This window comes from Borostomias antarcticus, assembly GCF_949987555.1.
Source record: "Borostomias antarcticus genome assembly, chromosome: 12".
Classification (NCBI taxonomy): Eukaryota; Metazoa; Chordata; class Actinopteri; order Stomiiformes; family Stomiidae; genus Borostomias; species Borostomias antarcticus.
The window spans coordinates 9,671,519-9,698,166 of NC_140245.1; the positions used below are offsets into that span (position 1 = coordinate 9,671,519).

General features: G+C 46.4%; 1 protein-coding gene across 1 annotated transcript in view; it reads right to left on the reverse strand.

Moving 5' to 3' along the window:
* LOC311316152 (rho GTPase-activating protein 12-like) overlaps positions 1-26,648 on the reverse strand; it is a 53,435-nt gene that overhangs the window by 9,880 nt on the left and 16,907 nt on the right. The window contains 5 exon segments of the mRNA XM_084446940.1: positions 1,386-1,517; positions 3,231-3,311; positions 3,756-3,965; positions 5,297-5,401; positions 5,403-5,567. Of these exon segments, the coding sequence (XP_084303066.1) occupies positions 1,386-1,517; positions 3,231-3,311; positions 3,756-3,965; positions 5,297-5,401; positions 5,403-5,567 (693 nt within the window).

Here is a 26,648-nt window from a genome sequence, read left to right on the forward strand (position 1 = left end):
TCTATGTATGTTTGCATATGTGTGTGTGTGCATATTTGTGCGTAAGTGTGTGTGTGTGTGATGTGCTTGTCTCGGTTCCTATATAACCTCTAATGGCCTGTACAGACTACACAAATTCAGGCCAATTTTGGGCCGATTTTTTGTTGCAGACGGTGTCCAGCGTCGGGCCCGATTTTGGACGTCGGGAACGACTAAAAGCTGTGTAGTGTGACATAATCTAAGATCAGCAATTTGACGTCTGGGACGCCCTACGACACCCTGACGAAAAGTCTAGCATATCAAAAAAAAAATCCTGCCTAGTCTGATGTCCTACCTGCCTAATCTCATGCGACCATGCCTATGACGTATCTTAACGTTGATGACAGTGTTCTTTACATCTGTTACCTTAAGGGACAAACAGCCCATACTGTCCTCTTCATGACACCCAGGAACGGGTCCACAATGGTTTTTCCTTTATTTTATTTTTCTTCTTTGACTCTGAGCAACACAGCTTGCCCTGAATTTCGACTCATGGTCTGATAGTTTTGGCAGAATCCCACTCCCCTTCGCGTTTAGTTCCATCTGCGCTCTTCTTCTGACAAAACGAGTTGTCCAGTTTCTACCACTCTATAAAGACCAGGACATCACAAGAGGAGCGACTTCTCACACAAAGCGAGGCTATTTTACATGTAGGTTTTAAGATGACCACATCGCAATGCGAACCTAAGGCTAGCTACTGCTATAACATCCACGATAATAAACTACGAGAACACTTGGAATAGGAACCTACATAACAGTTTACAAGTAACAAGCCTATTCATATAAAGTCATATTATTTATCTCTCCTCACATTTAGTGCTTAGCCTGCATCTCTAGGTCACTGGTTGGATGGTTCTAAGTCAGTAGATAAAAAGGGATGAATCCCAGACGAAAATGTAATAGGCTACTTCAACTGTATCAACTGTAGTTTTAATGAGGCAGATATAGCCTAGTTGTGGTAGCCTACATACCGTTTCGACAGTCAAAAGATAACTCAAAACTCAAAGATAGTGAAGGGGAGTCAGATTCTGCCGGGGAGTCAGATTCTACCGGGGAGTCAGATTTATTTGGCACAACACACCGCCACCATAATTTCGAGTAGAAATGAAGCTTGTATACAGTGCATACAATACTTCTTCCATGACTGACAATTTCTTGTCCGAACTACCTGAACTCGCGCAATGACGCGCATGGCCATGAAAGACAGCATCCGATGATTTGTCGTGGTCATTCGTGTAGTGTTGCCAGTGTGCCGGCCATGACACCGCAAGGATTTATGCAAATGTGACATGGTGACCATCGTGAAAGACAAAAAAAAAAAAAGGTGTAGTCTGTACGGGCCATTAGGTGCAGCTGTGACCTCTGACCTTGTCACTGGGCTCCAGATTGTAGGTGCTGTGTCTCCACTTGGTCAGAACAATGGGCTCCACCTGCTTCCTGTTGTCTAGACTTCGGCTCTTAGTACCGCCCCCTTCTGGTTGGGGGGGGGAGTGATTATACTAGAGGAAGAGGAAGGGGGATGGAGAGATGGAGGAGGAGGAGGAGAGGGGAGAGAGGAGGAAGAGGAGGAGAGGGGAGAGAGACAAGGGAGAGAAGGGGAAGGAGGAGGGGAGGAGGAAAAGAAGGAGAAGGAGGAGAGGAGGAGGAAGAGGGAGAGAAGGAGAAGGAGGAGGGGAGGAGGAAGAGGGAGAGAAGGAGAAGGAGAAAGGGAGGAGGAAGAGGGAGAGAAGGAGAAGGAGGAGATGAAGAGGGAGAGAAGGAGAAGGAGGAGATGAAGAGGGAGAGGGAGAAAAGGAGAAGGAGGAGATGAAGAGGGAGAGAAGGACGGAGGATGGCAGGGCGAAAGAGAGAGAAGAAAGGAAGGCGAGGAGGAGAATGTGGTTATTTATTTTGGCCATAATATACGTACCCAGGGTAGTCATTCTCCTTTACAATGGGCCTGAATGACACCTGACATCAGAGAACACACTTTCTTTTTCAAACGTCACTTCCTTTCAAACATTATGTGTGCACTGTGCCTGTTAGATTACATTTAATTAAAAAGAGATGCGCCGATCCACCTTTTTCCAGTTCTGATCCGATTCCGATACCCGAGTTTGGATATCTGCAGATACTGTTCCAATACCGATACCAGCGGCCAGTCAACTTTACAATTAAATCTAGCTCTGATCATAGTCAGTAAAACAATAACGGTCAGCTGTGCCCTCGTCTTTCACATTTCTCATGGATGGATGGATGCACGTATGGATGCACGTATGGATGTGTGTATGGATGTAATAGGCCTACTTATTTTTTTCGTTCGTCAAATGTGTGTACTGTTATATGTTGCATATGTGAGCTGTGTTGCAAGACCAATTTCAGAATTGGTGATAATAAAGTTACATCGTATCGGTCTTTTTTTAATTATTATTTTTTATAATTATTTATAATCAACTAAATTATTATCATTAACATACACTTTGCACACACCATATTCTTACTGTATTGTTACTGTACTGAACTGGTTTTATTATTAGGATATCTTGTATCTTGTTGTTGAGGAACCAAAACATAATTTTACTCATCAATTTTACCCAACATATGGCTACTTGTATATTGGATGTAGGCCTAACAATGAAAGAATCCCCAAATACTATATAATCATTTTTGTGTATCAACGCCCACTTTCATCAAATAACCAGCTAATTAGTCAAATGTAATCCTGAGATGAGCCCCCCTGTCTGCTCTGCTCTCTCTCTCACTACACGTGCTACAGAGTTGGCCTCAGTAGAGCAACGGGGTCATATTTCACTGTGACACAAGAGTAAGGAGAGGGAGAAATGGCTGTAGTTCACAGATTGTCTCATTAATGTTATCAGGTTCCCTATTAGCATTGGGTTTAAATCTGAAATACTGCCAAATAGGCGCATTTGCTTTTGGAAATCCTCCGCCACCGTCTAGTGTAACCAACTCTAGCAGCGCATGCAACTCAAGACTTTCACTTTCACTCGCTCAACGAACGTCTATCTGAAAGGGAGGTTAGTTTGGTGAACTAGATAATGGACTGAGGGAAAGGTGAATTGTAGCCTATGATTGAATGAATCAATATCCGTGAACCACGTCTGGATCAGAGCCGGATCCCGATACTGGGTCGGATCTGTCCCATCTCTAGAATTAAAGTCCAGTATAAGGAGCATCTTAAAAGAGTTATTGACCCTTGTCCCGTGTCTCACCTTGGGCAGCTCCCACTCTGACCTGGACCCGTCAGCACTGTAGTAATAGGGCCGGCCCTGCTCATCCACATGCTTTATCCACTGAACACACACACACACACACACACACACCGACACACCAACACACCGACACACCAACACACCAACACACCAACACACACACACACACACACACACACGTAAGATACGGGCCGGGTAGATACATCCACTGACCAAACATCACCTGCATTAGTCTAAGACTTAGACTCTGTGTGACGTACAGCAACCTTACATGACCCCATTTTGAGGTGTGGTTTTCTAGGCTATCGGGTGTTGCTGTTTTGACCAAGCGTTACAACGCTCCCCTCACTAAAGTGATGCAGACAATCAATCAGGCATTAGGACCCAGGAGAAACCCCCCCCACTGCTTTCAGATCCATAGATCCACAATCAACCTCATTTCAGCTAAACACACCAAGACAGAGAACGACAGAGGAGAGTACAGCGGAGAGACACAGAGAGAGAGAGACACAGAGAGGGAGATACCTTCTCGTTGGTATAGTCACTGACATACAGGATGTGTCCCCGTTCGTCCAGCTCCTCCGACCAACCGCGGGGCGGGGACCCATACTGGCTGTCTGATTGGCTAGAATACATGCCGGGACACTTGTCCTCCTCCGACAGAGGCTGGAAGCGACCAATGGAGAGCGAGAGGAGGGGCAGGAAGGACGGGGAGATGGAGAGCGGCGGCGTGGTCTAATATCGCACGCCCAGACATGGGAGAGAGAGGGAGAGAGGGGGAGAGGGAGAGAGTGGGAGACAGGGAGGGGGAGAGAGGGAGAGAGAGGGAGAGAGGGGGGGGGGGGATTGACCAATCACCAGAGTTAGGCATGAAGAGAACAGTGGAAACCAATCACCAATCAGAATGAGTCGCAGAGTAGCAGATATTAGGCACAGCCCACTATGACCACTCACTAACGGCACAGAGAGCAGCAGAGAGAAACTTCTAGAAGCAGTCCAGACCTGGGTCAATTACACTGATCAATTACTTGAAGGTACATGAGGTGCTTTGATTTGCATCTCACTCGGATTGATTTTACTGCACTGCATAATAGGGTTGCAAATTTCAAGGAATTTCATTAATCGATAACTGTTAACCTTAAAAAACGATAATTGATTAATTGATAAAAACGTCCCGCGCTGGACTGAGTTTTGCTCGCTTCATTTTTGTGTCTTTCTTCCACTGTGTCGTTGAAATTTCCCAGCATCCCAATTAGCCTTCACCACATGGCGTGGCGCCCTCATGTGCAGTCAGACCCTAAATCATGATTACATTTAACACAACTCCCGTTGATAACGTTCGTTCCCCCAAAAAAAGTTCTGTTCCATTAACAAGCAATTAATAGAGTAACCAAATCTTACTTGAGTAAAGTCTTATATGGAGTTAATCGATAGTCGATTAACTGTTAACATCCCTACTGCATAAAAGAACTCGAGATTATCCCCAAGTATCTAACAGTTTTTGCAAATAGCAATTGGCCCGGGTCTGAAGCAGTTTACTGGATCCACTCTGTCACACCATAGAACTGGTAATGGTGCCATGTGGCCAGAAGGTGGCAGTGTGGTGCAGGCAACTCAGTGGACGTTCCCTTTGCTGCTGCTGGAGCTGCTCACGGCCGATTCTAGTATGTGGTGTGTGTGTGTGTGTGTGTGTGTGTGTGGTGTGTGTGTGTGTGTGTGTATTTGTGTGTGTTAGGGCTGTCAAAAGTGCCATGAAATTGAGTTTGAATATATTCAAATCAATTTTGTAGAGATCGAACGATATTCAAATTTTATAAGATTTTTCATGAATATGATAGCATGATCACTGAACACTCACTGAGGTGTTTTTGACAGCACGGGAAATGAACGCTTCCTGCATGAACACGATTCGCTGCATAATTTTTGATAAATAATATATTATTTATTAATATTACAATATTTGAACTCTCAAATTTAGGTTCGACCTTCTTTTAAAAAAAGATATTCAAATTTCTTTCGAACTTCGATTTTTTTTTGACAGCCCTAGTGTGTGTGTGCGTCTCTACCTCCGTCTCCCCGGTGCCCTGGTGCAGCTCCCCGCGGCTGCTGCCCACGCTGGTGTCCCGGGCGCGGGGGGGCTTCCAGGTCCTCTCCTGGGTGGGGCGGGTGGTAGTAGAAGTGGCGCCCGGACGGGTCCCGGTGGGTCTCCCAGTCCCCCAGCGTGTGCAGCGGGGAGCTGGAGGGCCAGGGAGGAGGGCCGGACTGGGAGATCTTCAGCTCCTGCAGGTTGGTGTAGACGGGAGAGTCGGAGCGGCCCTGGCCCGAGGGAGACGCCGTCTGAGAGAGGGAGAGAGAGAGAGGGGGAGAGAGAGAGAGGGGGGAGAGAGAGAGGGAGAGATAGGGAGGGAGAGAGGGGGGGGATGGGGATGGAGAGGGAGAGGGGGAGGGAAAAAGAGAGAGTGAGGGAGCGAGAGAGAGGGAGGGAGAGAGAGAGGGAGAGAGGGGGGGGGGAGAGAGGGGGGGGGGGGGGAGAGAGGGAGAGAGAGGGTGAGAGAGAGAGAGGGAGAGGGAGAGAGAGAGAGAGAGAGAGAGAGAGGGGGAGAGGGGGGGAGAGAGAGAAGGAGAGAGAGGGAGGAGGGGGATGGAGAGGGAGAGGGGGAGGGAAAAAGAGAGAGAGAGGGAGGGAGAGAGAGAGGGGGGGAGAGAGAGAGAGAGAGAGAGGGAGAGAGGGAGAGAGAGAGGGAGGAAGAGAGGGAGAAGCAGAGAGGGAGAGGGGGAGAGGGAGAAAGAGAGGGAGGGAGAGTGAGAGAGGGAGAGAGAGTGAGGGAGAGAGGGGGAAAGGGAGTGAGAGTGAGGGAGGGAGAGGGAGAGAGAGACAGGGAGAGAGAGAGAGAGAGGGGGAGAGAGACATCTATAAGTACAGACAACAGCTACAGTTATATACATATTGCGTTATACAAAGCTTTTGTGTGAAGCGAGGCTACATAGGGGACAACATGGGGTACAGCCAAAAAGGATCAACAGCAGCAACATCACAAGATGATTTCAATAGAAAGGTTTGACCACTAACTACAGACTGGACAGTCAAGTGTCCATCTGTCAGAAAGGGCGGGGTAGAAAGGAGGACATAGAGAAAGAGAGGAGGTAGAGAAAGAGAGGGAGAGAAAGAGAGGAGGGACAGAAAGAGAGGGAGAGAGAGAGGGAGAGAAAGAGAGGGACAGAAAGAGGAGTAGAGACAGAGAGGAGGGAGAGAAAGAGAGAGGAGAGGAGGGAGAGAAAGAGAGGAGGGAGAGAAAGAGGAGTAGAGAAAGAGAGGGAGAGAAAGAGAGGAGGGAGAGAAAGAGGAGTAGAGAAAGACAGGTGGGAGAGACGGAGAGGAAGCAGGAAGCAGTCAGCAGGCCACAGAACAGGAAGTGACACACTGTCCAAGGTGAGGTTTGTACATTGACCTGTCCCACACCTTTTGCGTATTTTTCTTTCCCCCCTGAACCTTTGTTTTGTTTTTAAAGGAGTAGTAAAGGGAAAATGCATGTTTAGCCCTGTTTTAAGGTCGAAGTCGAGAGTTTAACATGTTTTTTAATGATTTTTCAAGATGCCCATCCACATCCATTGTATGACCAAAACGGTGGTAGAGCAATTATCAGACTTTCTCAAAAGTGCTAGTTTTGTCAACGTTTTGATCTGAACCATTGTATATGATCAAATTTAAGTAACCTTAAAATAGGGCTAAACATGATTTTTCCCTTTACTACTCCTTTAAGAACACCTCTACAACAACATAAGGTATCAACAAGTTGGGGTGCCGGCGTCAGCCATTAAACCTCTGAAACTTGTCCAGAAAGCTGCTGCTCGCCTGGTGTTCAACCACCCCAAATTCTCCCACACAACGTCCCTCCTCCGTTCCCTACACTGGCTCCCTGTAGCGGCTCGCATCCAGTTTAAAACTCTGGCGCTAACCTACAGGGCAATGAAAGGAACAGCCCCCTCCTACCTCCAGGCCATGGTCAAACCCTACACCCCCTCCCGACCGCTACGCTCTGCTACCTCAGGGCGACTGGTTGCCCCGTCACTCCGAGGCTCCTGCGGTCGATCGACACGGTCACGGCTCTTCTCTGTCCTGGCCCCGCAGTGGTGGAATGAACTGCCCACTGATGTCAGGACAGCAGAGTTGCTGCCCATCTTTCGTCGCAGGCTCAAAACTCATCTCTTCAAGAAGTACTACAACAATCCTCCCGCCTAAGCACTTATTGTATTATATTATATTGCACTGTACTTTAGATTGCTATTCTTGCACTTTGCCTTCAGCACTAGATTATGCTCATGTACTTGTTTTAGAAAGAAGATGCACTTGTGAGTTGTGGCAAGTAGTAGTACATTGGCTCTTCCTACTTTAAATGCAATTATTGTTAGTCGCTTTGGATAAAAGCGTCTGCTAAATGACTGTAATGTAATGTAACAACATAACAGTAGACATTTTACCTGCAGGCGTCCTCAACCAGTGGGCTAACAGTTAGAGAGCTACACTACCTCATTCAACATGCTGCCCATAGCTAGGAGGACTATGCTATGTTAATGCTATGCAGGCCATGCACACATAGAAAATGATGTCAAGTACTAGGGGTGCACTTGATCTATTCACCCAGTTGATTGAAACAGTCCCAGAAGTGCAAATATCAGAGATATTGAGATATCAAACTCACCTAAATATCCGATACACAACTTTACAACTTTAGACTATCTGATGACTCGTATTAGATGTTCTCTACCTCAGATTGAGTGCTGTCAGAAGACTTCATGGCAGAAGTCGTCTCCTGGTGTGTGAGGATCCAGACAGAGGCCTTCTTACATGGATCGTGCTGAAGTTGAACGCATCTAGTCTATTTAAAGCTAGGAAACTCATATGTCTCTGTGTGATCCTAGTCAGTCTGCCTGTCCAACTGCGTGTGTGTGTGTGTGTGTGTGTGTGTGTGTGTGTTGTGTGTGTTGTAAAGGGTAAGTCAGTCAGTCAAACATTAAGATGGCGGTGGAATACAATCCCTCTCATCACCCACAAAACCACAAGACAACCCACTTCTCACTTCTCCTCCCCAAACACAGTCGCAAAGGAACACACACACACACAAAGTCCCTCATGACAAAGTGACAGTTGGGGTTTTTCTCCCCACAATGGAAAATTGATCTTAGCCTGCTGATAAAATACTTCATAGTTACATGGGAAACCTGGCAACCCTATGGCCATAGGAAAAAGCTAATAGCACATACATACACATCAACACACGGGTAAATCTGTGTGTGTGTGTGTGAGAGAAAGAGAGAGAGAGAGAGAGAGAGAGAGAGAGAGAGAGAGAGACATAAAAAGGTCAACCTGCTGAACTCCAGTGCGTCTCTGGTGAGGAGGAGCTGGAGGTAACAGAACCACAGGATTTAGACCCAGCCCAGACCAGACTAGCATGGGACTCAGGATTTAGACCCATCCCAGACCAGACAAGCGTGGGCCTCAGGATTTAGACCCAGCCCAGACCCCACTAGCGCCGGAACGCTCCAGCTACACACAGTCAGTCACTTTGAAAGTTAGAGACGACAATTCAAACCGACCCACAAAACCTCCCTCTTGTCAGCCTTCTCTCCAAATGGATCAGGATCAGGGCAGCTGACTCAGCTGATTCAGATAGAGGGCGTGAGAGGTCGGCTCCGCCACCACAAGCTGCTGTACATTACCAAGCTCTCTGGCCACACACACACACACACACACACACACCATACTGTATTGCCAAGCTCTCTGACCCTTCACTCACACACACACACACACACACACACACACACACACACACACACACACACACACACACACACACACACACACACACACACACACACACACACACACACACACACACACAGTATTACCAAGCTCTCTGACCCTTCACACACACACACACACACCATACTGTATTACCAAGCTCTCTGACCCTTCACACACACGCACAATACTGTATTACCAAGCTCTCCCCCTTCACACACACACACACACACACACACCATACTGTATTGCCAAGCTCTCTGACCCTTCACACACACACACACACACACACACACACACACACACACAATATTACCAGGCTCTCTGGCCCTTCACACACACACTACACACAAGCACACACAGTTAAGAGGAGAGTTTTTTTTTGTCAGATTGGCTATGGAGAGTGAATAGAATAGTGCGCAGGCTGATATTACTGGCCTGGCTGGCTCTGTAGGCTGGTCACGCCACAACCAAGCTCCCTGAAACGGCTACTCAGTTTGATAAGGTTGTTGTGACATTCAGCCATTTGCACGGTCCTGTCTCGTCCGGCGCCTGGTCTATTGTTGTCGATGTGATGTCATAAACCAACAGTCCAAAACACTCCAGACAGACCAAACCTACCTGGCTAAATACATCTGATTCTGATTTTCCTTTAACTTTCTGTTTGCTGACTCTCTATATCCATACTCTGCCTATCATCTCTTTAGGTTAACACACACACACGCGCGCACGCACACACACGCGCGCACGCACACGCAAACACAGAGTAGAGATTGAGAGAACGTATGCGGTATCTCCACTCAGACAAGCCAGAAGAGATCTACAGGTGCATCTCAGAAAATTAGAATATTGTGGAAAGTTCATTATTTTCCATAGTTATTTCAAAAAGTGAAACTTTCATATATTATAGATTCATTACACATAGTGAAATATTTCAAGGCTGATTGCCTCCATTCCACGCTCCACGATGCAGTAATTTGTGCAAAAGGATCCCGCACCAAGTATTGCGTGTATCAATTAACATACTGAATCATAAAGATTAAAACAAAAAAGGCTTGAAATATTTCACTTTGTGTAATGGATCTAGAATACATGAAAGTTTCACTTTTTGAATAAAACTATGGAAAATAATGGACTTTTCCCACAATATTCTAATTTTCTGAGATGCACCTGTATAGTCCCATTCCCCAGGAGTGAGGTTCATATCCATGTCCACTAGGGGGCGGTCTTTCTACAGCGTTCTATGGGCTGTGAGACGGGGAGGGAGGGGGGGAGTGAGAGGCGAAGAGAGCTTTTAGTCACAACACCATCCCTCTCTCTCTCTCTCTCTCCCTCCCTCCGTGACACAGATCAACCTGCTTTACTGCATACCAGCGGGGGTGAGAGTAGCCACACACACACACACACTCACACTCACACACACACTCACACACACAGTACTGTTATTAGTGCCTAAATTACCGAGTCAGGACACAAAACCTCAACCACCTCTCTTTCCACTCAGGAAGATTTATTTGGCTGCGTATGTAAAAGGACAAACAGATTTCTCCCTCTCTCTCTCTCTGTCTCTCACTCACACACACACACACACACACCTTATTTTCCACGTGGGAAGTGCAAGGTGAACACACAGCAGGGAGAGAGGGAGAGAGCTCCTTGACGCAGTTACACAACAACAGTGCATCCGCTGCTCCAACTAGGCCTGACTGAGCTACGGGAAGGCCAGGTTATACGGGGGGTGAACAGACGGGATTGAAGGATAGCCAGGAGAGAGAGACAGAGACATAGAAGAGAAAGACAGGGATAGAGAGAGGTAGAGAGAGAGAGGCAGGGAGAGAGAGAGGCAGGGAGAGAGAGAGGCAGAGGTAGAGAGGCAGAGGTAGAGAGAGGTACTGTAGAGAGGCAGGGATAGAGAGAGGTAGAGAGAGAGACAGGGATAGAGAGAGGTAGAGAGAGAGGGATAGAGAGAGGTAGAGAGAGAGACAGGGATAGAGAGAGGTACAGAGAGAGGGATAGAGAGAGGTAGAGATAGAGAGGTAGAGAGAGAAGGATAGAGAGGTAGAGAGAGGCAGGGATAGAGAGAGGTAGAGAGAGAGACAGGGATAGAGAGAGGTAGAGAGAGAGGGATAGAGAGAGGTAGAGATAGAGAGAGGTAGAGAGAGGGATAGAGAGAGGTAGAGAGAGGCAGGGATAGAGAGGTAGAGAGAGAGAGGGATAGAGAGAGGTAGAGAGAGAGGGATGGAGAGAGGTAGAGAGAGAGGGATAGAGAGAGACAGGGATAGAGAGGTAGAGAGAGAGGGATAGAGAGGTAGAGAGGCAGGGATAGAGAGAGGGAGTTGTCTAGGTGAGGTGTTAGTGCCGAGTTTGTGAGTGTGAGACATTTTACAGCTGGTTAAAGAGAAGAATGTATAGAAGAATACCCTGAGGGAGGGAGAGAGAGAGAGAGAGAGAGAGAAAGACAGAGAGAGAAAGAGAGAGAGAGAGGGAGAGAGAGAGAGAGAAAGAGAGAGAAAGAGAGAGAGAGGGAGAGAGAGAGAGGGAGAAAGAGAGAGAAAGAGAGAGAGAAAGAGAGAGAAAGAGAGAGAGAGAAAGAGAAAGAGAGAGAGAGAAAGAGAGAGAGAAAGAGAGAGAGAGAAAGAAAGAGAGAGAGAGAGAGAGAAAGAGAGAGAGAGAAAGAGAGAGAGAGAATGAGAAAACAGAGGGAGAAGCAGTAGTTGATCGCTATTTGGCCTCCAGCAGTTTCCATCATCATGGTTGAATAGTCACACACGAGCGCGCACGTACACACACACACACACACGCAGTATCGTGCCATCGGCCAAAGACAATCGATCTATTTCCACAACGTATTGAATAAGGCAAAATAATAATTCAATAATTCAATTCAAGAGGGAAACATTTGAACAGCCATGGGTGCAGCTCACAACACGCCGCGTCGCTAACGCAGTCAAGTCACATGAACACAAAGTAGAAACTAAAGGCCTTACGTTTATTCTGCAGGCTCACTTAGAATCCAGAGGCCTCGGAGTATATTAATTATTATTATTATTATTATTATTATTTTATATAGCGCCTTTCATGTGACCCAAGGTCGCTTTACAAATATCAAGAAATAAACAATCAACAAAGAAAGCACAGACAATGAATAAAACAGGACAGTAAAAGGGACAATAAACAATAAACTAATGGAGACTGGGTGTGTGTAGAGTGGAATCAAAAATTGAAGGCAACATTAAACAGATGAGTTTTTGAGGGTGGATTTGAAAGTGTCCAGAGAGGTGGCATGTCGGACATCGGCAGGGAGAGAGTATGACTCACGAGAGTGAAACCCCAAGGGGAGCATATTCCAGCATTTGGATAATCACTTCCTATTTTGACTTGATTTCATCTCGACCTTGGTTTCATCTCACCTTGGTTTCATCTCCTTCACGAGTCCCACAGAGGCCCTTCTCTACTGTACAGCTGGTATTTAATTTGCACGCCTGACGAGCCGGAGTTCACAGGTGTTTATGTAGAGCAACAGTCCAGCCAAAGGGGTTGCACTCAATCTGTGTGAAGGGCTTAGTCACAGGACTAGAGACAGGGACAGAGAGAGAGAGAGAGGGACAGAGAGAGAGAGGGGAGAGAGAGAGGGAGAGAGAGAGAGAGAGAGAGAGAGAGAGAGAGAGAGAGAGAGACATCCGAGATCCACAGGTGTCCACTCTGTCCCAGGTCTGTCCTATCCTCCCCCAGTCCCAGGTCTGTCCTATCCTCCCCCAGACAATCCCAGGTCTGTCCTATCCTCCCCCAGACAGTCCCAGGTCTGTCCTATCCTCCCCCAGACAGTCCCAGGTGTCCTCAGCTGCAGCTGTGATGAACACACCCCACTACTCACAGTGGACCGGGTCAGGTTTAGTTCATATTTAGGGTTCGCTGACCAATGTCCGGTCATCATGTGTGCTTTTCCACGGCCAAAAACAGAACATCGGTCAGAAACAACCCAGCATGGAATGGAAGAACACATTTAGACCTGCTCTCACGACAGCGCATAAACAGGATGCTTCTCAGAGAGAGAGAGAGAGAGAGAGAGAGAGAGAGAGAGAGAGAGAGCCTGAAATTCATAGTAGAGAGGTCATTTGAAGAATTAAGTTATGATATTGCGAAGTTATGATATTGGGGGTGAATTCATTCCATTCAGAATAGGGGTGAAATGGTATGAAAACATCACGGTTCGGTACGTACCTCGGTACGGAAGTCTCGGTTCGGTTCAGGAGCGGCGCGCCTGCACTACTCCGATTCCTTTTCTATTCTTTGAAAATTAACTTGAATCAATCTTTTTAATATAATTTTATTTACAAACAGCAATACCTTTCAGGCTGCATCACTGCCCCCCCCCCCCCCCCCCCAAAAAAAACACCCAACAACAACAACAACATAACAAAACAAAAAAAACAACAATGTTGACCAGTGGAATAGCCTACAATGCTGTGTCAAGTAACTTTGCTGTTTCTTTTTCTTTTAAGTGTTTCCCCCTCATTCATACCCCATTTACCCCACTTCACTCAACCTTCATATTTTTGGCCAGAAAAATCAACTTGTCAACACTGTCAGCAGACAGGGAAGACCTGCTGGCAGTGACGATGTCCCCAGCAGTAGAAAATGAAATAAAAACTAATAGCCTACTTAAAAATATGTTTTTGAATCACTTATTTAAAACGAATTTTTAAATGCAATAAAAATGTAAACTAAATAAATTAAAATCTTTACTAAAAAATAAATCTGCCTTTTTTCCCACAGAGATATAGACTGTGTGTGCAAACGTGCGTGTACAAACGAGCGCGCGCTGTGTGCAGCTACGGAGTTTAATTTCTCTCATTGCAAGGACTATAGCCTACATTGGAACCTCCGTGATATATAAATTATTCCCTTAGCCTACCTGTGTTTCATTACGGTGCATTAGGCTAAGGCAAACAAACAGAATTTATAGTTTTACCTCAGGAGGACGGTAATGAGGACGGCTGAATATCAACGCGAGCCCACTGACAAATGTGAGTTGTGCGCTGATATGATGACACTGCTCGTAGGCTACTCGTTTCCAAATCACAGACAGGTCGCACGGGACTGTAGCCTATATCAAATGACTTATGTGCCTATAGCCTATTTCGCTGTGTGAGGGAGCCGAACTGAGGGGGGGGAGGGGCGCACACACACGCCTGCGATGCGAGGAGACTCGTTTTCAGTGACAGAAGCGATGGCAGAGAGAGTGAAAGGTTCAAAGTGTGGCGCTATTTCACAAGAGTCGATTAAGAAACAGCCCATTGTCACAGCTGTGACAAATATTTTGCGTCAGTCTACTGAAAGGGATCTTTTGAATGATCTGTCGGGTCGCTCGGCACATGCCTGTACCGTACCGAAAGCCCCGTAGGGTACGGTACGGTACGAATACATGTACCGTTACACCCCTAATTCAGAAACAGAATCAGATTTATTTTTGCCAGGTAGGTTCACACACACACTATACTGTTGGGTGTATAGCCCTAAAGAATAAACAATAATAGACAGGGTGCAAGGACAAGACAAGACAGTGCAAAATAGCGTAGTAGCGCAAGAAGCAAAGGGCAAATACAATATGATGTGCAATGTGTTTATGTATGGGCAATGTGCTTATAAAATTGTGTTTATGTATAAGAGAGATCATATGTTCAATACATCCTGAGCAAGTACTAGTGCTGCTGAGTCCGAGTCCGAGGGAGACACAGGCCTTGTTGATGAGGTTGGTATCAAATCAAATCAAACTTTATTTGTATAGCGCATTTCATGCACAGAGGCAACACAATGTGCTGTACAGAGAACAATGAGAGGGTGGTAGTGGTAATGGTAGAGTCAGGAAGAAATTGCTTTTGTGACAACAGGATCAGGTTGTTATACACTCGGCCTACCAAGAACAAGCCGACCCTGTACTGTACGCACTGTACGTAGGCATAGCATGGAATTGATTGCCCAGAGACAATTAATCAGGACAGAAGTTCAGCTTGACCATTTCCAGAAGGAGTTTCCACTTCTACACGACTACAGGCCTGGAGTTTTATCAATAATAATCACACTACAGAGATGTCAACTCTTCAAAACATTCACCTGGAAAAAATAAAACTTAACTTGGACACTCAGATGAGATACTGACCGTCTGCAGGACAACATTACATTAACTGGACTGCAGACATACAGTAGCTTGGACATCCACAGTCCACTGCTAGTTAACTTACAGGAAAACACAGTTCACTGTAGACACTTCCTTCACAGGCCATGTGGTGGGTTTTCACAGAGGGCCGACTGAATGTCCCCCTTTCTCACAAACACAGAGTCAGTGTCTGGACGCACAGCTGCTGCAGCTGCCGCTTATTGATCCGTCTGTCTGTCTGTCTTTCCGCGTGCGTCTCTATGGGCTGTAGCCTCTCCTCCCAACCAGCACCCTGGACGGCGCCTACATGGCCGCCGCATCCACCCAAGACCAGAGACAAACCCCCAGACTGCAGCACATGAACAAGCCAAGGCTCTGTCTCACGCTGCTCCATGACTTCACATGTGTATCTTTAGTTTCATATACTGCAGGTGTTTCATTTTTTGTCTTTGGGTTGGATGTATTCACAGGGTGTTTTTTGAAAAGAGATCCATGCGTCAAAAGTCTTCCCCTGTATCAATAAAGGATAAATACATTAAAATGGCCCTGTGACCTTCCCAGAGTTATAATGACAGCTCCTAGGAGACTAATCAATGGGCCACACTGATTGGTTCTCTTTGTTGTTGTTGTTATTGTTGTTGTTGTCGTTAGGCCACAGAGCAGGGTAGCTGCCATGCGGTGTGGTAGGTCAGCTAGCAGATGAACTCAAATGGCCTGATGGGTAATCCGGGCTTAGTACCTCAGAGGATCTGATTGGCTCTCACTAATGACGCTAATTCTCCTGCGCTGTGGTTGGCTGGTGGACAAGCCCGCAGAAGCCACTAAGGACAGGATGATGTAACACAGAGAGAGAGAGAGAGAGAGAGAGAGAGCGGGAGAGGGAGCGGGAGAACGGGAGAGAGAGAGAGAGGGAGAGAGAGAGCGAGAGAGAGAGAGAGAAAGAGAGAGAGAGAAAGAGAGACTACATCCTCTTGTCGGCCTACACAATCAATAGATGCACCATCAAAAAACTTCCCAAAAACTTAGGTAAAAGCTTAAGGGGCAGCCAATATACACCATTGACAGATTAGCACAATTTCCTTGTTGCAGCAAAGCCCAAAGTTACATTATCAGTCTGTGCCAATGGTCTGCAGTCAAATCTTCCTGACTCAAAGCTAATCAATGGTTAGGATATCTGGCCTCAACTCTTCACAGTTAGATCTAAAAAATACAATCTAATCTTAATCCAACAGCTTCAAAGTAAATCGCACAAGGGGGAGAGAGGGAGAGAGAGGGAGAGAGACAGAGGAGAGAGCAAAAGACAGAGAGAGGGAGAGCGAGAGGAGAGAGGGAGGTGCAGAGATAGACAGCCGGATACACAGATTAAGCAGATGTGGACAGTCCCAGCTGTGTTAATACTGTCATGGCGCTGAATAAGTCATTCTCATTTCTAGTCTCCGTTTACACATCAACATGGCCGCTCCGTCGCACAAGAGATTCTCTCAAGGCTCCTGCCAGCGTTGAGAAGCCCACTTTCCCCTCCCCTGCGTGTCTGAGCCCCGGCTTCACTTCCTGGTTTTTCAGAGTAGAAGAGATGACGATGTCACATGCTATGATGATGATCACACACACACAGACATACACCAGTCCTGGGCGCGAGATTACTTTTCGCAACCCCATAGAGTTTAGGGTTAAGGTTAGGGTTAAAGTGAGGGTCAGGTGTAGGGATAGGGTGAGGGTCAGGTGTAGGGTTAGGGTCTTCCTTAACCCTAAACTCAATGGTGTTATCGCTAAACTGGGTTGCGAAACGCGTAGACGGGTCCTGGGCTCAGATCCCCACGGGGGCGGAGGGTGACACAGCGACTGGGACCCCCAATCCCATCACTGCCAGGCAGGGTAACGATGGCACATACAGTAGAGTCAGCCAACAGTCTGACACAAGCCTGCAAGGCTATACCGTCCGGACCAAGTATCATATAGCCTAGGCTACAGCTACATCTATAACACCCATAGATAGGAGCCTGAGATGACCTGTTTCGCGTGTGTGTGTGTGTGTGTGTGTGTGTGTGTGTGTGAGAGAGAGAAAGAGAGAGACAGAGAGAGACAAAAACAGAGAGAGAGGCAGAGACAGACAGAGAGAGAGAGAGAGAGAGAGAGAGAGAAAGAGGGTGTCTCTATCAGCCTGTCAGATAACATTACAGAGACACAGAGCAGCAAAGGCCATCTGGGCCTTCAGAATAAGATGACACCACTGTGTCCTATGGGCAGGGCGTCTTAAAACACTCTCATTCATGAAGAAATACCCAGCATAGCTCTGAGAACATTGACTGGACCCCACTGTGTGTCAGAGAGAACCAATCAGCTCGCCAGTTAACACAGATGCACCAAAGTTGTGGACCATGAAGCCCCAATGGGACATCTTTACAGATTTAACTAGTGCTGTCCTTACACTAGAAAACTTTGATAAAACTTTAGATTTTTAAAAGACTGTCATCTGACACCCTCTCACATCTAAAGACTTTTAAAAGAGTTTTAAGTCACAGACTAGTCACAGACTAGGATTCTGCAAATCGCCTGTTGGTTGTTGATAATGGTCACGTCATTGAACCACACAATTTGCATAAGACAAGACTAAAGACTTGAACTAAGAAACCATGTTTGATATTGTCGTAAGGCCAAGACGTGAAAAGGACTGGCCAGAATCGAGTTTTAAGACCACCTTACACCTAACGACTGATCACGAGAGCGCACAGGAACTCCAGCAAGACTCAAGATTTTATTCTGACTTTGGAATTTTGTCTTTGATTTTGAAATCGGGGGGGAAAGTCGGTAGGTGTAAGGCCTGCAGAACACAATGAAACACTGAAAGGTATGCATTTCAAGTCTCTTACAACAAAAGCATATTACTTGTGTTTTTTCGCCAGGAGGGTCAGGGTGCAGCCACCAGGCTCTCAGAACCCATAAATCATTATGTTACTGTACCTCAGTTGGCGATCTAGATGAGTTTGAGTTTAATAATTCTGCCTCACAATCTTTACAAATTGAATTGTGCAGAATATACAAAATACAGAGAAAAATAAAACACAAAACGCAAACACATAGAAAAACATAAATATCATATGATATTAGAGAGTTATAGATATTATATGATATATGATATTAGAGAGTTATAGATAGCGAACCTGACATTTATTTATATGAAAAAGTTTGAGATCGACACTTTAATGACGTACATTGTATTATTACATAGCAAATAGAAGTACAAACAGACAATGGCCTTCTGAATTACAACATCTGGACACAGAGGCCATACAGTCCTCACATAAAGACCCCTCTCTGAACTCCCACACACACAGGAGCCGTGACGAACATGCGCGCGTTGCCCCCTTCCCGGCTTTGACCGCAACATTAGGGGTGCGTTCGAGGTGAAACGTTCTGAAACATTATAGACTGTGAGAACCCCCCCCCCCCTCCCAAAACCTCCCCGCCTCTTTCTCATTCAAAATAATAACTGACCACACCCATACCTACTAGGTCCATTTCTCTGAAAGCTCCGTAGCATAGTAGCCCTCTTGAACAAAGGCCCATCTCACCTCCTCGTCTCTCCCTTCCTACAGCCCTTCCCCGGCTGGTGGCCGCGCTGTGTCGGTTAACCAGGCCGCCGTGCATTCACGGCCCGACGCAACAATGGCCTCTCACACTGGCGGTTAGGAGGTCAGAGAAGAGAGGGGAGGCGTGTGGAACGGAGAGTGAGTCACTGACCGAGACGTGGCACTGCGGAGGCTTGTTCGTATGGGCACACAGATAGAGGTCCCTGAGACCTAGGCAGTTTAACAGGGGGCTGTAATGTCAGCTAGATGAATATTCAATATTTCCACATGATAAAATGTCAAGTGAGGATGACGTGTGGAACAAACGGCTCCTGTGCTTCTCACTGAAATTTGAAGGTGTTAAATCATTTGATACTGTGGTGTCAGCTTTTTAAATTCTCCTATGGGTGAGGTGTTAAACATTGCATAGGTGATGTTTCTGTAGAAACCCACACAGGGTAACACACTGAGTGTGAACAGCCAGTGGAATTATCACACTTAGTGAATCACCATCAGCTCAGACCAAACTGCATTGCAACAGCATGCTAAGGCTTGCGAAGCCAACACTATCCTTAAAATCTCTAGGAAAATGTCAATAGCAAAACATGAAAGTCCATTTGAAAACATCTAGGGGTCTTCTAACAAAGCCTTATGTCACTCCACAACTCACATGAGGTAAAACTGAGACACAAGACAGGCAGAGTCTTATCAAACTGAAAGTGAAAGAGAGAGAGTGTATGTGTGTGTGTGAGAAAGAGAGAGAGAGAGAGAGAGAGAGAGAGAGAGAAAAACACAGAGAGACAGACAGAGATTGTGTGAGAGAAAGTCTAGTCTAATTGGACTACAGTAAGTCACAGCTGTGCAGATCAGGGTCTCTTGTCTTTCTGGCTGCTGATCCACCATGACTACTTGTGGTGAGTATGATCCCCTGACAGACAACAGACTGATGCTACCTGCTGTAAGAAATAAGAAATCAGGATTTCCAAACAACAAACAACTCTTTCAGTTCCAAAACAGAAAAGATCGAAGAAACAGTCTATTATAACATCAAGTTTATCAGCTTTGCCCGAACAGATTTCATGAAAGCTTGAGGTCATGATGGTTGGACTGAGACTTTGGAGACGACGCCATTTTGGCCTGACTGAGTGTCCAGACGCAGGCCAGACAGAGCTTTAGGTAGGTCATCAGATCATCAAACTTTAGTTTGCATTAAGCCTGTGGTAAACTGTACTTGCTTCTACCACGTGTCTCATGCGTTTCTTTGGAGTGTCGGCTTGGGTCGGTGATCAGAAATGAACAGGCCGCAAAATACGCGCTCGTCTACGCGCGTGATGTTGAACAGCGAGCACATCGCGGGGCTTTAGTGTCTCTAGAGAGACTCGCACGTCTTAGTTAGCCCTCTCTCTCTTTCAGGACAGGGAGGAAGGCTCGCTGATCCTTCTCTCACAGGCCCTATTTTAAACCGCGAGTCACACGCGGCATGGAGCAGCGCCCGGAAAACAGGCCAGGGACGACGACGCCGCTGCTGCTGCCTGTCTGGCCTGCTCTACTTCACACTACTGTACCGCACGGTCCTCTTGGTCTCTCTCCCTTTCTTTAACTTTCTGTCTTTCTTTAACTTTGTCTCTCTTCAGTGCTCTCTCTCTCTCTCTCCATTTCTCATCCTCCCCTCTTCTCTCTCTTTCTCCATTTCCCCCCTCTTTCTCTCCCTCTTTCTCTAGCTCTTCCAGTGTGTCAGAGGCTCGACACCACGACCCATTTCACAGATGAGCCTCCCGTCTCAGAGCCGGAGCATCGTGCATCAACCTGTCCCCTCTAGTGAAAGAATGCAGACGAAGAAAGAAAAAAAAAAAAAGACTAAAGACTAAAGTGCCGAAACATTTTTTCGCCTCCTCCAGCTACACAGAGGGAAGGGAAAGGGGGAGGACAAGACGTTGGTGGTATGAGGAAGAAAGAAAAACGAGTGGTTGGAGGATCCTAGTCGGCCCGCGGCGTGTCGAGACCTCGCCTCATAAAACAGGCAGTACTAGAAAAAGCGCTCAGAGAGCACAGGCCTCCGCCCATGAATGCATTCTGTTGGTGTAACCGAGTTCAAATGGTTCAACTCCTCAGTATAAATATCACCCACTTGCACCACTGAAGCTTTTCAGTGGTGTAACTGGTAGCGGTGTTTACGGCGTCTCTGGGTAGAGGCGATAACATGAATTTTAAGGTTGGCCAAGATAAAATATCAAGCATAAATCCTACAGCGCTGACTCAAAGGCCGCCACTCAGTGTTCAACAAAGTCGGCCCATCTCCACTGACATCAGGTCTTTGACTGGGCGTCACCCGAGTCTGGGAGAGTCTAGTTAAACCGTGGATATCACGCAGAGCATGTCTCTGCAGCAAAACGAGCACAGTTTCACTATTACCTACACCCTTTATTAGCCCGGCTGAAAAACAAACCCGCAGAAGGAAAAGCTAAACAGAGCCTCCCACTAACAGTCCTGTCCCCTCAGAGAGCTCCGATAAGCCGTTTACCAACGCCGGCACGTTTAGCCTCACTGTCCGTCTCAGGGACGAGAGAGAGGGGAGGAATACAAATGGATGACAGCAGCATCAGAGAGAGAAAGAGAGAGAGAGAGAAGGGGGGGATAGAGAAAGAAAAAGTGAAGAGAGAGAGATATGGGAAGGTAAAGAGAGAACAAAATAGCCTAAACCAATTTAATGACGTGGGGCCTGTCAGCTGGTTTTCAATGATATTCTAGATCATTCCTGGCATTCCGATGCTGAGAGGAGCCTCTCTAGAGGCCTGACTATGGAGCAGGGCAGTCACAGGCAGGAGGGCTGAAGGAGGACTTGTCTGTGTGTCTGTAATTATTCCAGTGACTATGCAAACCCTGCAAGGTCAAACAGACGGGAAGAGAGTGAAACACTAGAACGTCTCAGATATGCTGTACTAGGCTGTAGGACCATTCCACAGATAACTCCACCTAACCTGTATTCCTGTTACCTCACCTAACCTGTATTCCAGTTTCCTCACCTAGCCTGTATTCCCGTTTCCTCACCTAACCTGTATTCCAGTTACCTCCACCTAACCTGTATTCCCGTTTCCTCACCTAACCTGTATTCCAGTTACCTCCACCTAACCTGTATTCCAGTTTCCTCACCTAACCTGTATTCCCGTTTCCTCACCTAACCTGTATTCCAGTTACCTCCACCTAACCTGTATTACAGTTTCCTCACCTAACTTGTATTCCACAGTTTCCTCACCTAACCTGTATTCCAGTTTCCTCACCTAACCTGTATTCCAGTTCTCACCTAACCTGTAATCCAGTTTCCTCACCTAACCTGTATTCCAGTTCTCACCTAACCTGTAATCCAGTTTCCTCACCTAACCTGTATTCCAGTTACCTCCACCTAACCTGTATTCCCGTTTCCTCACCTAACCTGTATTCCAGTTACCTCCACCTAACCTGTATTCCAGTTTCCTCACCTAACCTGTATTCCAGTTTCCTCACCTAACCTGTATTCCAGTTCTCACCTAACCTGTAATCCAGTTTCCTCACCTAACCTGTATTCCAGTTACCTCCAACTAACCTGTATTCCCGTTTCCTCACCTAACCTGTATTCCAGTTACCTCCACCTAACCTGTATTCCAGTTTCCTCACCTAACTTGTATTCCAGTTTCCTCACCTAACTTGTATTCCAGTTCTCACCTAACCTGTATTCCAGTTTCCTCACCTAACCTGTATTCCAGTTTCCTCACCTAACCTGTATTCCAGTTTCCTCACCTAACCTGTATTCCCGTTTCCTCACCTAACCTGTATTCCAGTTTCCTCACCTAACCTGTATTCCACTTTCCTCACCTAACCTGTATTCCACTTTCCTCACCTAACCTGTATTCCACTTTCCTCACCTAACCTGTATTCCAGTTTCCTCACCTAACCTGTATTCCAGTTCTCACCTAACCTGTAATCCAGTTTCCTCACCTAACCTGTATTCCAGTTACCTCACCTAACCTGTATTCCAGTTTCCTCACCTAACCTGTATTCCAGTTCTCACCTAACCTCTATTCCAGTTTCCTCACCTAACCTGTATTCCAGTTTCCTCACCTAACCTGTGTTCTGGTCTCGCCGCCTTTGTCCCTCTCTCCGTCTCACTCTCTCTCATATTTTCAGGTTCAAAACAACCATCAACCCTTCAGACATTAAAACCAGCATGTGGCTGGGACAGGATATCTACTCCTTGCAGGCCCTAATTTCTCTTCTTTCTCTCTCCCCTCCCTCTGCCTCTTCCCTCAGACCTGTCAGAGAGCTTCTGAGGGTTCTGGTTTGACCACGGGCAGAGCAGCTCCCTGCCCTGCAGCGTTTCAGTACCAGACAGCGGCAAACCCAGCAGTGAGGAGACAAAAATGATTAGTTTACCACTGCTTATAATATAGCCAGAGAGCTACCTTGTACTAAATTTAAGGTCCAGATCATCCTTATGAAAAATAACTTTATTCCTGTTTGTTTAATAGGGATCTAACGATAACCGGTATAATGATAATCTGCGACAAAAATTCGATTAAATTAATCATCATAAAATTAGCATTAAAACTGTGTTTGACTACAGTGCTTTGAAATACTTATTGTAAATACTGTCCTGCATCAACCAAAGTTAGCAACAGTCCCTAAGATGTATTGTTTTAATGTTTATGCAAACAAAAACTGCATAGTGCTGCTAATTTTATTTGTTTTCAATATAAAACTTTGAAATTATTTTAATATCAGTAGTTTCTTTTTACATTTTCAGCACATTTTAAAAATACCACGATAATACTGATAACCGTGATAATTTTGGTCACTATAATCGATATGACATTTTCATACCGTTGCATCTCTAGTTTACAATCATGTGCATCATATTTTAAGAATTTACCTATGTTTATGGCTACTGACAAAAAAGGTGATTTTGTAAATTGCATTGTGGCGCCAAAAGGCACAGTGAGACATTAGTGGTGCACCTATATTATGTGCTGGTGCACCTAAATTAAAAAGTAAGGGCCCCAGTCTGCAGCCCTTCTGAACAACTAAGCTAAGTCATTAGGAGAATGCAATGTTACACTCAACAAGGCTGTTATAACAGTCCTACAACCTATAACCATTTTACTAACTTACCATGTATTTACTCTGTAGGCATTCACATCAGACGGACAACAGCTAGATTGGATGAGTTCATGTGTTGAACTTGTTATTTTTATATTACAGTAGGTCTGTCGCATTTTACAGGGAAGGTCAAATGAAATGTCAAAGCGGTGGAAAGCACCTCTCTAAAGCTCCTCTGCACTTTAGATATCTGTATTATTTATAACAAAAGGGGTGAAATCCGCATTATCCAAAAAGTTTTAACTGCTTTTAATGCATATATACAGCGGACAATGAACAAGCGCGTTTCAGCCCCTCACCCTGTCTGCTGTATGTATTCTCTAGAATCCACACGCGTCAAGAGTTCAAGACTTGTGGGGTGTAGTAGTAGTAAGTATCCTTGAGAACTGGTTCTCGAGCCTAATTAGCCCATAGAGCAGGAGCCTATCTCCTGTTTCCTTAGCGTGAGGCAGCTTGATGTACAAGTCCACCCCCTGGACATGACGCTAGTATGTCGCAGGGACTCACCCCCAATCCAACCCTTGATGCTGAGTGCCAAGCAGGGAGGCATCGGGTACCTTTTTAAAAAAAAAAAAAATTTAAATAGTCTTTGGTATGACTCTGCCGGGGATCGAACTCACGACCTCCCAGTCTCAGGGCAGACACTCTAACCACAACGCCACTGAGCTGGTGGGGTGAGTGGGCCTTATATCCTCTCTGCTGTATTATTGTTATTATAAATTATGTAATGTCTAGTGATGTCATGTGAATTGCTCGTTTGTTTCATGTCTGGCTGCATAACTCGTCTCTCCTTATGAGATAATACAGCTGACCTTGAACAATCAAATGTGCGTTGTTTGAGTTTATAAACACCGTGGAACAGCAATGTCCTGTTAGCTATTTCTCCTCTAGGATTGGCCTAGACCGGATGAGAAAGAGGGGGCTCTTACATCACAGCGGCCCCCTGATCCATCTAATAGTCACTTTATCCCTAACTCTTCTCTCTATCACTCTCAGCCCCAACTCTTCTATCACTCTCTCAGCCCCAACTCTTCTATCACTCTCTCAGCCCCAACTCTTCTATCACTCTCTCAGCCCCAACTCTATCACTCTCTCAGCCCCAACTCTATCACTCTCTCAGCCCCAACTCTTCTATCACTCTCTCAGCTCCAACTCTTCTATCACTCTCTCAGCCCCAACTCTTCTATCACTCTCTCAGCCCCAACTCTTCTATCACTCTCTCAGCCCCAACTCTTCTATCACTCTCTCAGCCCCAACTCTATCACTCTCTCAGCCCCAACTCTATCACTCTCTCAGCCCTAACTCTTCTATCACTCTCTCAGCCCCAACTCTTCTATCACTCTCTCAGCCCCAACTCTATCACTCTCTCAGCCCTAACTCTTCTATCACTCTCTCAGCCCCAACTCTATCACTCTCTCAGCCCCAACTCTATCACTCCCTCAGCCCCAACTCTTCTATCACTCTCTCAGCCCCAACTCTTCTATCACTCTCTCAGCCCAACTCTATCACTCTCTCAGCCCCAACTCTTCTATCACTCTCTCAGCCCCAACTCTATCACTCTCTCAGCCCAACTCTATCACTCTCTCAGCCCCAACTCTTCTATCACTCTCTCAGCCCCAACTCTATCACTCTCTCAGCTCCAACTCTATCACTCCCTCAGCCCCAACTCTTCTATCACTCTCTCAGCCCCAACTCTTCTATCACTCTCTCAGCCCCAACTCTTCTATCACTCTCTCAGCCCCAACTCTTCTATCACTCTCTCAGCCCCAACTCTATCACTCTCTCAGCCCCAACTCTTCTATCACTCTCTCAGCCCCAACTCTTCTATCACTCTCTCAGCCCCAACTCTTCTATCACTCTCTCAGCCCTAACTCTTCTATCTATCACTCTCCCAGTCACAGTCAATCTTTCCCTCCCTCTCATTCTCAGGACCTGAATGTGGTCCAATAATCCACCAGCCCTTCAGACATTTTAATCAGTATTTGGCTTAAGGGAAGTAGTCTGCTAATTTCAGACACTTCATTCTTTTATCTCTCTCTCTTCCTCTCGACCTTCCCTTGAGGAGGAGGAGGAGGAGGCGAAGGAGGAGGAGGAGGAGGAGAGGGACGGCATGACCAGGCACAGACCTTTGATAAGGAGTCTCTCCCCAAACACAGCAGCAGCACCAAGGCCGAGGGACAGAGACAGAGACCGCACACTCTCGAAGTCCTTCCTCCATCTCTTCCACTGATCTAACATGCCTGGATTGGTCAAAGTTCTGCAGTGGTGAGCTTGGCTTTGACCTATCCGACTGTGCTAGATTAGCGGTAGCCTAAAAATGGTTCCCCTTAAAGAGCAAGGAAGAACGGAAAAAAGAAAAGGAGGACAGAAGGGAGGGAGGGAGGGAAAGAAGGAGGGAGAGCTAGAGGGACGTGCCTGGGTCAGCGTGAACAACTTCCACCTCCCCCCTCCTTTCTCTCACCTCCTCCTCCTCCTCCTGCTCCTCCACTGCAGTCAGATACGACGCTGAGCCAGACTGCAGACACCACCGCTAGGGGCGGAGCCTGGCCGCTCAACCGCTACTACGCCGCACGCTCATCATCAGTCCGCTCGCACTGAGAGACCGCTGAGGGGGACGCGCTGCCTACAGGGTCTTTAAGACGTTTCCGGAAGATGGTTTTCAATAAAACTGCGAAGGGCGAATCCAGGAAAGTCAAGGTGGCTCAACTCAAACTCTCAAATCGGATTTGATGTTGTTTTGTTTGTGGTTCATCACGTATTCT